The sequence below is a fragment of the Humulus lupulus genome, chromosome 2 (assembly GCF_963169125.1).
Source record: "Humulus lupulus chromosome 2, drHumLupu1.1, whole genome shotgun sequence".
In the NCBI taxonomy this organism is placed as follows: domain Eukaryota; kingdom Viridiplantae; phylum Streptophyta; class Magnoliopsida; order Rosales; family Cannabaceae; genus Humulus; species Humulus lupulus.
Window position 1 is genome coordinate 271752175 of NC_084794.1, and position 11271 is coordinate 271763445.

Below are 11271 nucleotides of genomic sequence, written 5' to 3' on the forward strand. Positions count from 1 at the left end.
AACCCAACAGTTTTCTTACCTCTGGTCCAAGCACTGGATAAATAAAAACGACCCTTAAGCATGATCCCCTTTCGAACCCTAGGGGTACACTAGTCACAACCATCAATATCAAGTAAACAAAGGCTTTTGGACTGAGTCCTAGCCTTCGGGACTTGAATTCTACTAAATCGGGTAGTAGAATCCTTCCCGAGCCCTTAGGTTTGAGTCCCCCCAACTCGAAAACTCACTTCGCTATCCTACCTCATTAGTTTCATGGTGCACCATTGAAGGGACGTAGCGTGCCCCAAAGTAGAGAGCCATGGACCTGTTTTCATTGGACACGCGCCACGGCGCTAAGGAGGTTCAGAAGAACCCTAATGTCTCTGAGTTCATACGAGCCGCGACGCTCGCAACCCCACGAACCCAGATTTCTAACATTTTTCTTCGAGCCAAATCCCTCAAAATTCATCCCAAATAACAACCAAACCCATAATTGCGTCCCAGAATCTCAATAATACACTTAAGGCACACACAAATACACCAAAAACTATGCCAAAACCTTACTCTAATTCAAAACTCAACCATAAGCTTAAAACTCAAGAGAAAACTTAAACCACCATAAATTCACTCAACAAAAACAGAGCAAAGAATCTTACCTCAGCTGTGTAATTCGACCCCTAAGCTGTTCCTAATCCAATCCTAGCTCCAAGCCTTCAATTCAAGTGAATCTCCTCCAAAACTCCAAACTTCACCAAAGTGAGAGAGAGAGAGAGAGAGAGAGTAAGATTTTTGTGGTTATCTGATTTCCTTCTGTAAGCTTCCTATAGACTAAACCATTCCAAGGGCAATAAAATACTAAAATGCCCCTCACCCAAAAACTTTCTCTTTAATGCTCTCAAGGGCAAAATCATCTTTTGCCACCATTTCCCACTAATCTCAACTAACATCAATATTCCCAATTAATTTTAATATCTCCAAGTAATCACCAACTAACTTCCCATTACCCGATAAATCCCGGTAATGTACTAAATTACCAAAATACCCATAGGCTCATTCCGAGTTGGGTATTTGACATCGTTGTGACTAAACCGCTAACTTGCTCACTAGGATCATCTTGTGCCGAGTAACTAAAATATATCCACATAATAATGTGCTCTAAATCACAATATACATATATTTAAAAATATACATTCAACGTGTCAAAATTACGAAAATACTTATTCTAATAAGAAACAGGTCCACATGCATATTTAGTACACTTAAATATGCAAACATAGTCATATTATATATATAACTCACATAATAATATACACATATCACATAAACACATAATTAATCTAATTATTGCTCTCCTGACCCCTAATCAAGATACTAAGCCTTATTAAAGAATTTTGAATGTTACAGGATCCGTTGTTGTGGAGGAGATGTGTGGTGGGAAGAGAAGAAAGTGCAACTACTGTAATGGAGTTGCTAGGGCCGACTAGGTGCAAAAGAAAATGAAGGGAAGTCAAAAGAGAGGAAGCAAAGAGAGAAGGGGGAGAAAGAAAAATATATTCAGTTAGTTTTATTTTATTTTTGATATGTTTAAGTATAGTATTTTTATTTTAATTTTGATTAATATTTTAAATTTATGGATTAAATTTAGGTTTTAAGCTTGGATTAAATTTAATCATATTTATGGATTAATTTTTATTTTATTATTATTTTTTATTTTGATTAATGTTTTTTTATTTTTTGTATTATGATTATTTTAAAGTTTTAATTAATTAAAATATGATTTTTTATATTATATTTTATATTTATATCAATCTTTTGTTAATTTTTAATTTAATAATATTTATCTATATAATTTAATTCATTAATTAAAAAATTTGAGGATATTTTCGTCATATTCAAATACATTTTGGCCAAAATATGATTCATGTATTATTATGATATATTTTATAAATTACAGAATTTGAAATATCACTAAACAAAACATATATAATATTATGAAAAAACGCATGGCATATTTATATCACACTTAAAACTTTATTTAGAATAATATTTGTAATTATAAATATTGCATGAAATTTTACCCTTTTTTATTGTATTTTTTACTATCATATTTTTACCTTAAAATTTTAATTTTAAAATAAAACTTAAGAAAATAGGAATGAGAATTGAAATGAAATGACAAGCAAAACTTTAACAAGCACTCCCCCCTATTTCGCTACTTCCTATTATTATCTTCTTTAGTACTCTCCATTCTTCCTCAAACTTCAACATTTATAAGTTCGCTCCCACTATTCTACCAAACATGGTGTATACAAAGTCTTTTTTTTTTTTTTCTTGTCATGTCTAGAATCAAAAAGATGAATATTAGGTAGCATAACACATTTCTTTTTTTCATTTTGACAAAAAAAAAATTAAAATAACTCACTAAATTTTAGTAAAAAGACAGCAATGACAAGCGTTACTGTGCATCAGCTGTGTCCGCCACACGGCAAAAATAACAGTCCGTCGCTGCTCCAACCAATCAAAATTCGGCACGTCATTTATAACCTCAACCCACTTGCTCACCCACTGGCCCCACATCTATCCTGAACTTCTCAAATCGTACGGTTACTTTAGCTTAGCCATCTCCATACTGTACACCCACGCATCCTTCCACAGTCCCTAACCAGAGCATTTTTTTCCAAAAAATTAAATTAATAAAAAAATAATTTGTTGATTCTATCTGTGCCGTCTGATCATGGGCCTGATGGTGGGCCCAGAAAGAAAGTTATCGTGATTTGTCTTTGTGTCAGGACCAGTCATAACCGTTCGTTCTATAAATCTAGTGCCTCTGAGAGAGAAGCTCTCTCAAGCTCTCTTTCTTACCTTTTTCAAACTCTCTCTCTCTCTCTCTCTGAGCTTCTTTTTCAGTAAAATAAAAAAGTGGCACCAAAACAATGTGCGGGGGTGCTATTATTTCCGACTTTGTGGCCGGAAAGCGTGGCCGGAAGCTGACACCAGAGAACGTGTGGTCCGAGCTTGACACCATCTCTAACCTTTTTGGCCTAGACAATAACTACTTCAATGGCAACAATAATACCAACTCCAATCACCTGTTTAATCACGTGACTGCATCTCAAAACCCTAAACGACCCACCACCAAAGGTATATATATCTTCTGATTGTTTATCATCTTTTGAACTTTGATCAATATTTTAATGGTTTTGGTTTGTGGGTATTTTTGTATAAATAACATAGTGGCCGTAACAAAAGATAACAAGGCCCAGAAGATAAAGAACCGAGCTAAAGAAGAGGATGAAGAAGGTAGCGATGGTAGTAGTAGTACTACTAAGAGTGGTCTTCGAGCTCGGAAAAACGTGTACAGAGGAATAAGGCAGAGGCCATGGGGAAAATGGGCTGCTGAGATTCGAGACCCACAGAAGGGTTCTCGAGTCTGGCTTGGAACCTACAACACAGCTGAAGAAGCCGCCAGAGCTTACGATGAAGCCGCTAAACGAATTCGAGGCGATAAGGCTAAGCTTAACTTCGCCAAACAGCAACCGGCTCCGGCTCGGGTGGCTCCGCCGTTGAAGAAGCAGTGTGTTGTTCCTGAGATGACTCAGCCGAGTAGTACTACTACTTGTCAAACGATGACAGAACCACCCCAAACGACGTCGTACTCGTACGCGACTGTTGGGTACGTACCGATGTTTCAGAACGAACTACTACCGGGTAATTATGATGGGTTCTATTGTAAAGATGAGGCGGTTATGGAGCCGAGCGAGATGGAGCTGAATGAGCAAATTTTGAGCCTGGAATCGCTGCTGGGTCTGGAGCCGAACATGGCGCAGACGAGTCAGATGAGCGGAAGCGGTCATGATCAGGAGGTGGAGGAGGAGGGGGCCGAGCCGGTGAGTTTGTGGATGTTGGACGACGTCGTACCGCATCAGCAACACAGCCAAAGAATCCTATATTATTAGGATATTTGAGGAACATATATTATTATTATTATAATTATAATTAATTATGTCTAAATAACGTAATATTTGGTGTTGCGTTGCGTGTAGTGTGACTATGTTGTGTAACCTCAACCCTCTCTGATTATTGTCTTCTTGATTATTATGTATTTTTAATGTTTTTTTCCCTAATTATTGTGTTTGCTTCTACTCGTAAATAGTAAATAGTAAATAGTAAATAGTACTATATATATTATATAATTATGAAAAATAAAAAAGGCTGAGCTTGCGAGATTTGCATGTATCAGCATCGTCTTTTGTCGTTGTCTGAGCTTTTCTCTACTAGCTTTCCAAAACTTGGATTTTGCTTATGATGTCGGTTCATGCATCTGCCTTGATTGTAATGCCCCTCTTTTCTATAATAAAATAGCTATAATTATTCCTTTTGTTATTGCAATTTATAAACAAATATAGCAAATTTTTAAGATTGGCTTATTGGAATAGGAGAGGATAATAATAAGAATCGAAAATACCCACTTTGGAGTTAGTGTTTTTTCAACAGACCATTGTTAAATAATAATTTGGATTTTACGATTTATAAAATATATCAAAATCTATCTCACACGCAATTTTAGTTAAAATACTTTTATATATAATTTGTTATTTTCAGTTTCTCAATTATTTTCTCTTATTTCTCTTAATTCATTATATCATCGACGACTTAAAATATAGAAGTTAATTATATATTTAGAAAAATATATAAAAATTAAGATAGTATTTTTACTAATACTAAAATAGTATTTTATGTTTTATAAAATATATCAAAATAGTATTTTACACGCGATTTTAGTTAAAATATTTTTATATATAATTTATTATTCTCAATTTCTCGACTATTTTTTCTACATCTCTAAATCTATCATATCACCAACAACTTAAAATACAGAAGTCAAGTCGATTTCATATTTTTTTTAAAAATACAAGAACTAAAATAGTATTTTCACTAATAAGAATACATAATCCCTTCAATCCTTAGACTTATTTTATTAATCTTTTCCAAGCGAAGTAAGGATTTATTTTGATTAAATTAAACATTTTATTATAAGTTTTACATAATTAAAAATATTTTCACTTGGATTTTAATTTATTAGAAAATAAATCATTTGCCACATTTAAAAAAAATCTTTTGTCTAATCTAATTTTCAATTTTTGAATTAAGATAAGATTACTTGAAATTGAAGGGGAATTGTATGGAATAAAGATTTGGATATGACTGAAATTCAGTATTATCTTATATTTCATGTATAGCATTTTATAAATATTATACCTATTATAAATTAATATTAAATTATTTTATTTTAGTTATGCCACATTTTTATTTTTATTTTTTTAGAGTTAGGATTATTCACACCACATTTTTGGGCCTTAATAAAATTATATTTAAAGAGCTCATAATTTTGTAGATTTATCAAAATTATTTAATTTTAACTATCCATTTTTAGTTTTTTTTTATATCATTTACTAAGATTGGACTTTAAAGCCCAAATTTGGTCTGATCTACCTTAAATCAGTGTCGTTCCTGAATTAATAATTCTAATCTCAAGTAAAAAAAAAATCATGTATTGAGGATAAATAATATTGTGATAAGTTCAATACATGCTTTTATTTAAGTTGTTTTTATTTTTTTTTCATACTTTTGAAAATATTATTTTGTTATATATATTTTTCTTATTACTATAATGAAGGTGTCGTTTATGAATAAAATATATAGAAACAAGAGATATAAATTACAGGCATGTAATAGATTTTTTTCTAATTAAAACTATTCTTCTATGAAGTTCTCTAAATATATGACTAAGTTATCATCATATGATGCTTTACTATAAGTATTGATGTTTGCTAATTCACTATTTGAAAGAACAATTAATGATAATTTTTTTAAAAATTAATTATATGTTATCAGACCATTTTAAATACTTTTAGCGCGCGCGCACACACACATATATATATATAATTTGGTACATAATATTTCTTATCTATTAACTTTAGTGTTATTAATATGCTCTCTTTTCCATTCTAATGATATAATTTTGATGTAAAAATGATTGTATAATTTTGTGTATATTGAACCTATCCTAATAATACTTATTATATTTCTAGCAAAAGACCCTTTAAATAGTAAAATATTTTAAAAAAATTGTTAAATAAAAATGAAATATATTAATGAATTTACTTAAAATGTATTATTATAAAATCGTATCAATTGTAAATATAATTTACATTTTATAAAATTTCAACCATGATTTTTTTTTCATTTTGACCATATTTTGAATTTGAGGTGAATTATTAAAAATAAAAAAAATCAGGTGGGAAGATTTTTAAATTTATAAACTTTTAGTTTGGATTTTAATGTTTATCTAGATAGAATATCTCTTTATATAAAAAGTGTGTAGAAAACAAAAATGATTGGTGATATACCCAAAAAATAGGAAGATGCATCCTAGGAGACTAAAGGGAATGCATTCTAGGAGAGTTAAGGGGAATGGTCCTAGGAGACCCCAAGAGAGTGATCCTAGGAGAACCAAGGATGAGGTCCGAGGAGACCCCAAGAGAGTAAGAGAGTGATCCTAGGAGAACCAAGGATGAGGTTCGAGGAGAACTCAAGAAGGTGGTCTTAAGAGACCCCAAGGAAAAAGTGGTCCTAGGAGACCCCAAGGAGGATGTGGTCCTAGGAGACCCCAAGGGTGTGTAGGAGGTAAGTCTCCCAAGGTTTTCTAAGTGTTGGCTCGAACGTGTCCAAGGTAAGTAGCTAAGGAGGAGTAACATGGCATGCTAGAGGAGAGTGTCATGTTAGAGGAGAGAAGTGCATGTCCTACCACCATGCACGTTCAACCCACAAAAACATGTCCTACCACCATGCATATCCTACCACCATGCATGTTCAACCAGCATTTGCATGGGTAGTGAGTAGGAGGTGGACCAACTAGCTAGAGGAGACTAAGTCAGACACAACTCCAACAACATACGCGGGAATCTCTCATTCTTCCCACAAATGGGGGGTTTGTTACATTTCGAATTTTGAATGTTTAAATGTAATAAATATAATAAAATATCCCTATCATAAGGGGATATCAGTTGAGGATCCCAGGCCTATAAATAGAGAGTTTATGGGATGAGAGAGGGGCTTCTTCTGCTTCTTCTTTCTAGAGAGAGAAAATTGGGACTGTCTATTCTAGAGAGAGAAAGTGCTGAAATTAGAGAGAATTCTTGTATTTTCACAATCTGTACTGAAGAAACTCAGTTGGCACACCTCATCTGATCTTGAGTATAGATTTATAAATCACAACTCTAAGTGGATTAGGCTATTACCGACAATCGGGGCTGAACCACTATAAAAATCTTGTGTGTTTTTTACTTTTCTTGTTTATACCGTTTGTTGTCGTTTTTATTTCTCTTGAAGGCTTGTCGTTATTGATGTTCTCACGTTGTTGGCTAAAAACGCAGTCAACAATTGGTTTTAACAATTTATTTATTTATTAATTATATTAATATAAATTCAAATATTATAAAATATCATTATTATAATAATATCTAATATTAAACTACATATTTAATAATTATATTAATATAAATTTAAATTCAAATATTATAAAATATCATTATTATAATAATATAAAATACAAAATTAGACATTTAATAATTATATGTGTTACACCCAGATTTCGAGCCATGAGAATTGTGACCTCAAAAGCTGGATCATAATGAACGAACTCGTAAAGTCTGAAATCTGTCCGAGATCTAAGCATCGAGCCTGCGAAGTAGAGACGACTTCGAAGATGATAGCCTCGAAATCCTCACAAGCTAGAAAGATAGACCCCGAAGTGCATCTGTTCTCGGGATGGCCTCGGATCAGGACACCGAGCCTGACGCACGTATGAGCTCAGAGTCATACAGCCTCGGGAAGATGCTATAGCTCGAAACTCAATAAGAAACCTGGGTGAATGGGGCCTTGGTGATATAGGATAATAACTTTGAATATCCTAGTGAATCACCAATAATAAGACGCGGTCTACATTTATTACTGTAAATCCCCTACAATCAAGGAATATTATTTGTTCAGTTATACGCCCCCTGATCTTCAGGGGACGTTTCCTTGTATATCGGATTGCAGGCATTTAATGCCATTTAATTTATTTTCATATACAGAATAACTTCCTAAAATATGTGGGATAGTATTATGAAATCTTCTCTATAAATAGAGAGGTCATGCACCATTGTAAAGGACCGATTTTTTGTGATCTTGAGAGAAAACTCTGGAGAATTCTTCCTTGAAGAATTTTCAGAGGTCATCTTAAGTTTAATAACAAAGACTCGTGGACTAGGCAGATTTAACTGTTGAACCACGTAAAAAATCTCGTTTGTATTATCGTATTTTTATTGGCCATTACTGATTATTGTTTACGTGCTCTTCTTTCACTGTTGACGAAAAACGGCATCAACAATATTAATATAAATTCAAATGTTATGAATATTATTATGATAATAATATATGATCCTAATTTTTTATTAATTATATTATTATGAATTCAAATATTATAATAATATTTAATACTTATATTAATATAAATTTAAATATTATAAAATATGTAACGCCCTCCTAATTCAGGACCATTACACTGTGTACTTAAAATTTTGGCAGACCTGCTAATCATGTCATTTGGCTTAAATTGTGTAATTAAGGTTAGTGACAAGGGTTAGGGTTAAAAATTTTGGTCAAAGAACCATTGACTTTTATTTCAAAAGTGTTATACAACATGGGATTCCAGAATATTACAACACAACTGTTTAAAAGGGTTGTTGACCGTGTTTTTGGTCAACGACATGAGAACGTCAATAACGACAAACCTTCAAGAGAATTTAAACGACACAGACAGTTTAATCAAGAAAAATAAATAACACACAAGATTTTATTGTGGTTCAGCCCCGATCAGTCGGTAATAGCCTAATCCACTTAGAGATTTTATTATTTTATCTACACTCAAGATCAGATGAACCAGTGTCAACTGAGTTTCTTCAGTGTAAATTATCAGGATTACGAAAAGGGTTCTCTCTCAAGGAAAACGCACTTTCTCTCTCTAGAAACTCAGACCAAATTCCAAATTGCCAAAAAGTCTAAAAAGAAGGAGTAGCCCCCTTTCTGATCCCATAAGTCATATATTTATAGGCTTAGGATCATACATCTGATATCCTCTAGAATCGGGATATTTTATTATATTTATTACATTTAAATTAGAAAAAACGTTCAAAATGTAACAAAACCCCCAATTTGTGGGAAGAATGAGAGATTCCCACGCGTGCTAAGACCGGTTCTTGTTGAAGTCGTTTCTGGGAATCTTGACTTAGTCCTCCTCTATGTGGTTGACCCATATCTCCTACTGACCATTCATGCAAGAGCTGGTCGGATACATGCATGCTTGACATATGCAAGTGCTGGTAGGACATGCACTTGCTGATAGGACATGCATTTGCTGGTAGGACATGCACTCCTCTCCTCTAACATGGCAATCTCCTCTAGCATGCCATGTCTCTCGTCTAACATGGCACTCTCCTCTAGCATGCCATGTCTCTCGTGTAACATGGCACTCTCCTCTAGCACGCCATGTCTCTATTTGGACAACCATGCACTTGTTGGTCATACGCATAAGGACCATGTCCCTAGCCTCTCCTCGGACATGTATCCGAGCACACTCCTTGGACTGCTCCTCGGACCAAAGTCCAATCTCCCCCTTGGACTGGTCCTTGGACCAAATTCCGACCACACTCCTTGGGCTCTCCTCGAACCAAAGTCCGACCATGCTTTGGACTCTCCTCGGACCAAAGTCCGACCACACCTTGGCCCTCTCCTCGGACCAAGGTCCGACCACACCTTGGCCCTCTCTTCGGACCAAGGTCCGACCAGGCACACCCTAGCCCAAGTACTCTCCTCGGGTGCACTTGGCTTGGTCATGACACCTCTCAAGCAGTCAAAACTCTTCATCAGTCTACCGGGTCACTTTATCACAACTCTAAGGAGTCAATGTATTTATTTACTATTTAATGTGTATTTTACAGACCATGTACTTCCACTTGTTACCTCTATTGCCAGGTCATCGATCTCCAATTTTTGGGGATAACAAGGGTAAATACATAACAAAAGTTACATCAGCCGGCCTAAGCGGCAAAATAGGGCTATAACCCTAGTTTCTCTGAGATAACTCTGGCCGTGATGGACGAGCAGCCGCATATGTACACGCCGCCACCGAAGCTCTCCAACGCATGGCTGGTCAAGCTTTCCCTTTCCCTTACCTGCACCACAAAGCGCTGGTGAGTCGAGGCTCAACAAGAAAACAGAACGTATAACAACAAAGAAAATAACTTTAAATAACCATTCAACAATAATCAACCATATGAACTCATAACCAATGTCATTTAGTTCAAATACACGATCATTGGATCGACCTGGGCCGTTGCCTTATTCAGTTAGATTTCACGCCAACTCTCGGGCCTATGCCCTAGCTATGTGACCATAGAGCCACCTGGGGCCTCGCTCTTAGCTCCATCTCACTAGCCATAGAGCTAGCCCAACCCCCGTGGTTCACCTTCGACCTTAGAGTCGATCAACTTAATAGTACGTTGCTGGTTTAAGCCAATGCCTCTCGACCAGCGCACAGTGCGCTATTGCTGTCCTTGACTTAGAAGTCAAGCCCTGATCCAGGATTTCATAACTTACTTATAAGAAACAGATGTGGATAGGCACATCCCGACAATTAAGCACATATTCATGCTAATCATATAAATCCCATTGAATAACCATACCCACGATACTAGACATATACACATAAAGGGGATGCATGCCCTAATCATAGAATTAATGTAACAAATATAAGCACTTAAGCATTTAGAACAATAGCCTAACATAATCAATCCTGGGGCACAAGCCCTAATCATATTAATATACAACAGACGGGCCAAGACCTAATCACATACAACACGTTCTAGGTGCAGTTTTCTTACCTTTAGTCCAAGCAAGCACAAACAAGAATGACCCTCGAGCACGATCCTGGTTCCGAGCCCTTAGCAACACCCTAAGTCACAACCATAAAATAGGATTCTATTAATATCGAGCGATCAAAGGCTTCCAGACCAAGTCCTAGCCTTCGGGACCTCGAGTTCCACCAAACAGGGTAGTGGAAACAATCCCGATCCCCTAAGGTTAAGTTCCCGGGCTCAAAACCTTCTACGGGTCCAAAAACCCCTTAAGAGTTGCGGCCTTATGCCCCTATGCCGCGACCCTATGCCCCCATGCTACGGCCCACCTCCA

The 11271-nt window shown here is 35.3% G+C and overlaps 1 protein-coding gene across 1 annotated transcript; it reads left to right on the forward strand.

Annotated features, from left to right (window-relative positions):
- The first annotated feature begins 2815 nt into the window (after positions 1-2815).
- Positions 2816-4235, forward strand: LOC133819417 (ethylene-responsive transcription factor RAP2-3). Its single transcript, XM_062252674.1, has 2 exons — positions 2816-3120; positions 3214-4235. Exons 1-2 carry the CDS (start codon positions 2913-2915, stop codon positions 3933-3935), a joined length of 930 nt encoding a protein of 309 aa, XP_062108658.1. The 5' UTR covers positions 2816-2912; the 3' UTR covers positions 3936-4235.
- Positions 4236-11271: the final 7036 nt, after the last annotated feature.

Excerpts from the sequence above, each read along its gene's own strand:
- LOC133819417 (XM_062252674.1), top strand. The coding sequence starts at position 2,913 with ATGTGCGGGGGTGCTATTATTTCCGACTTTGTGGCCGGAAAGCGTGGC. Across the intron at positions 3,121-3,213 it reads TAAACGACCCACCACCAAAG|TGGCCGTAACAAAAGATAAC; the intron begins GTATATATATCT and ends TAAATAACATAG.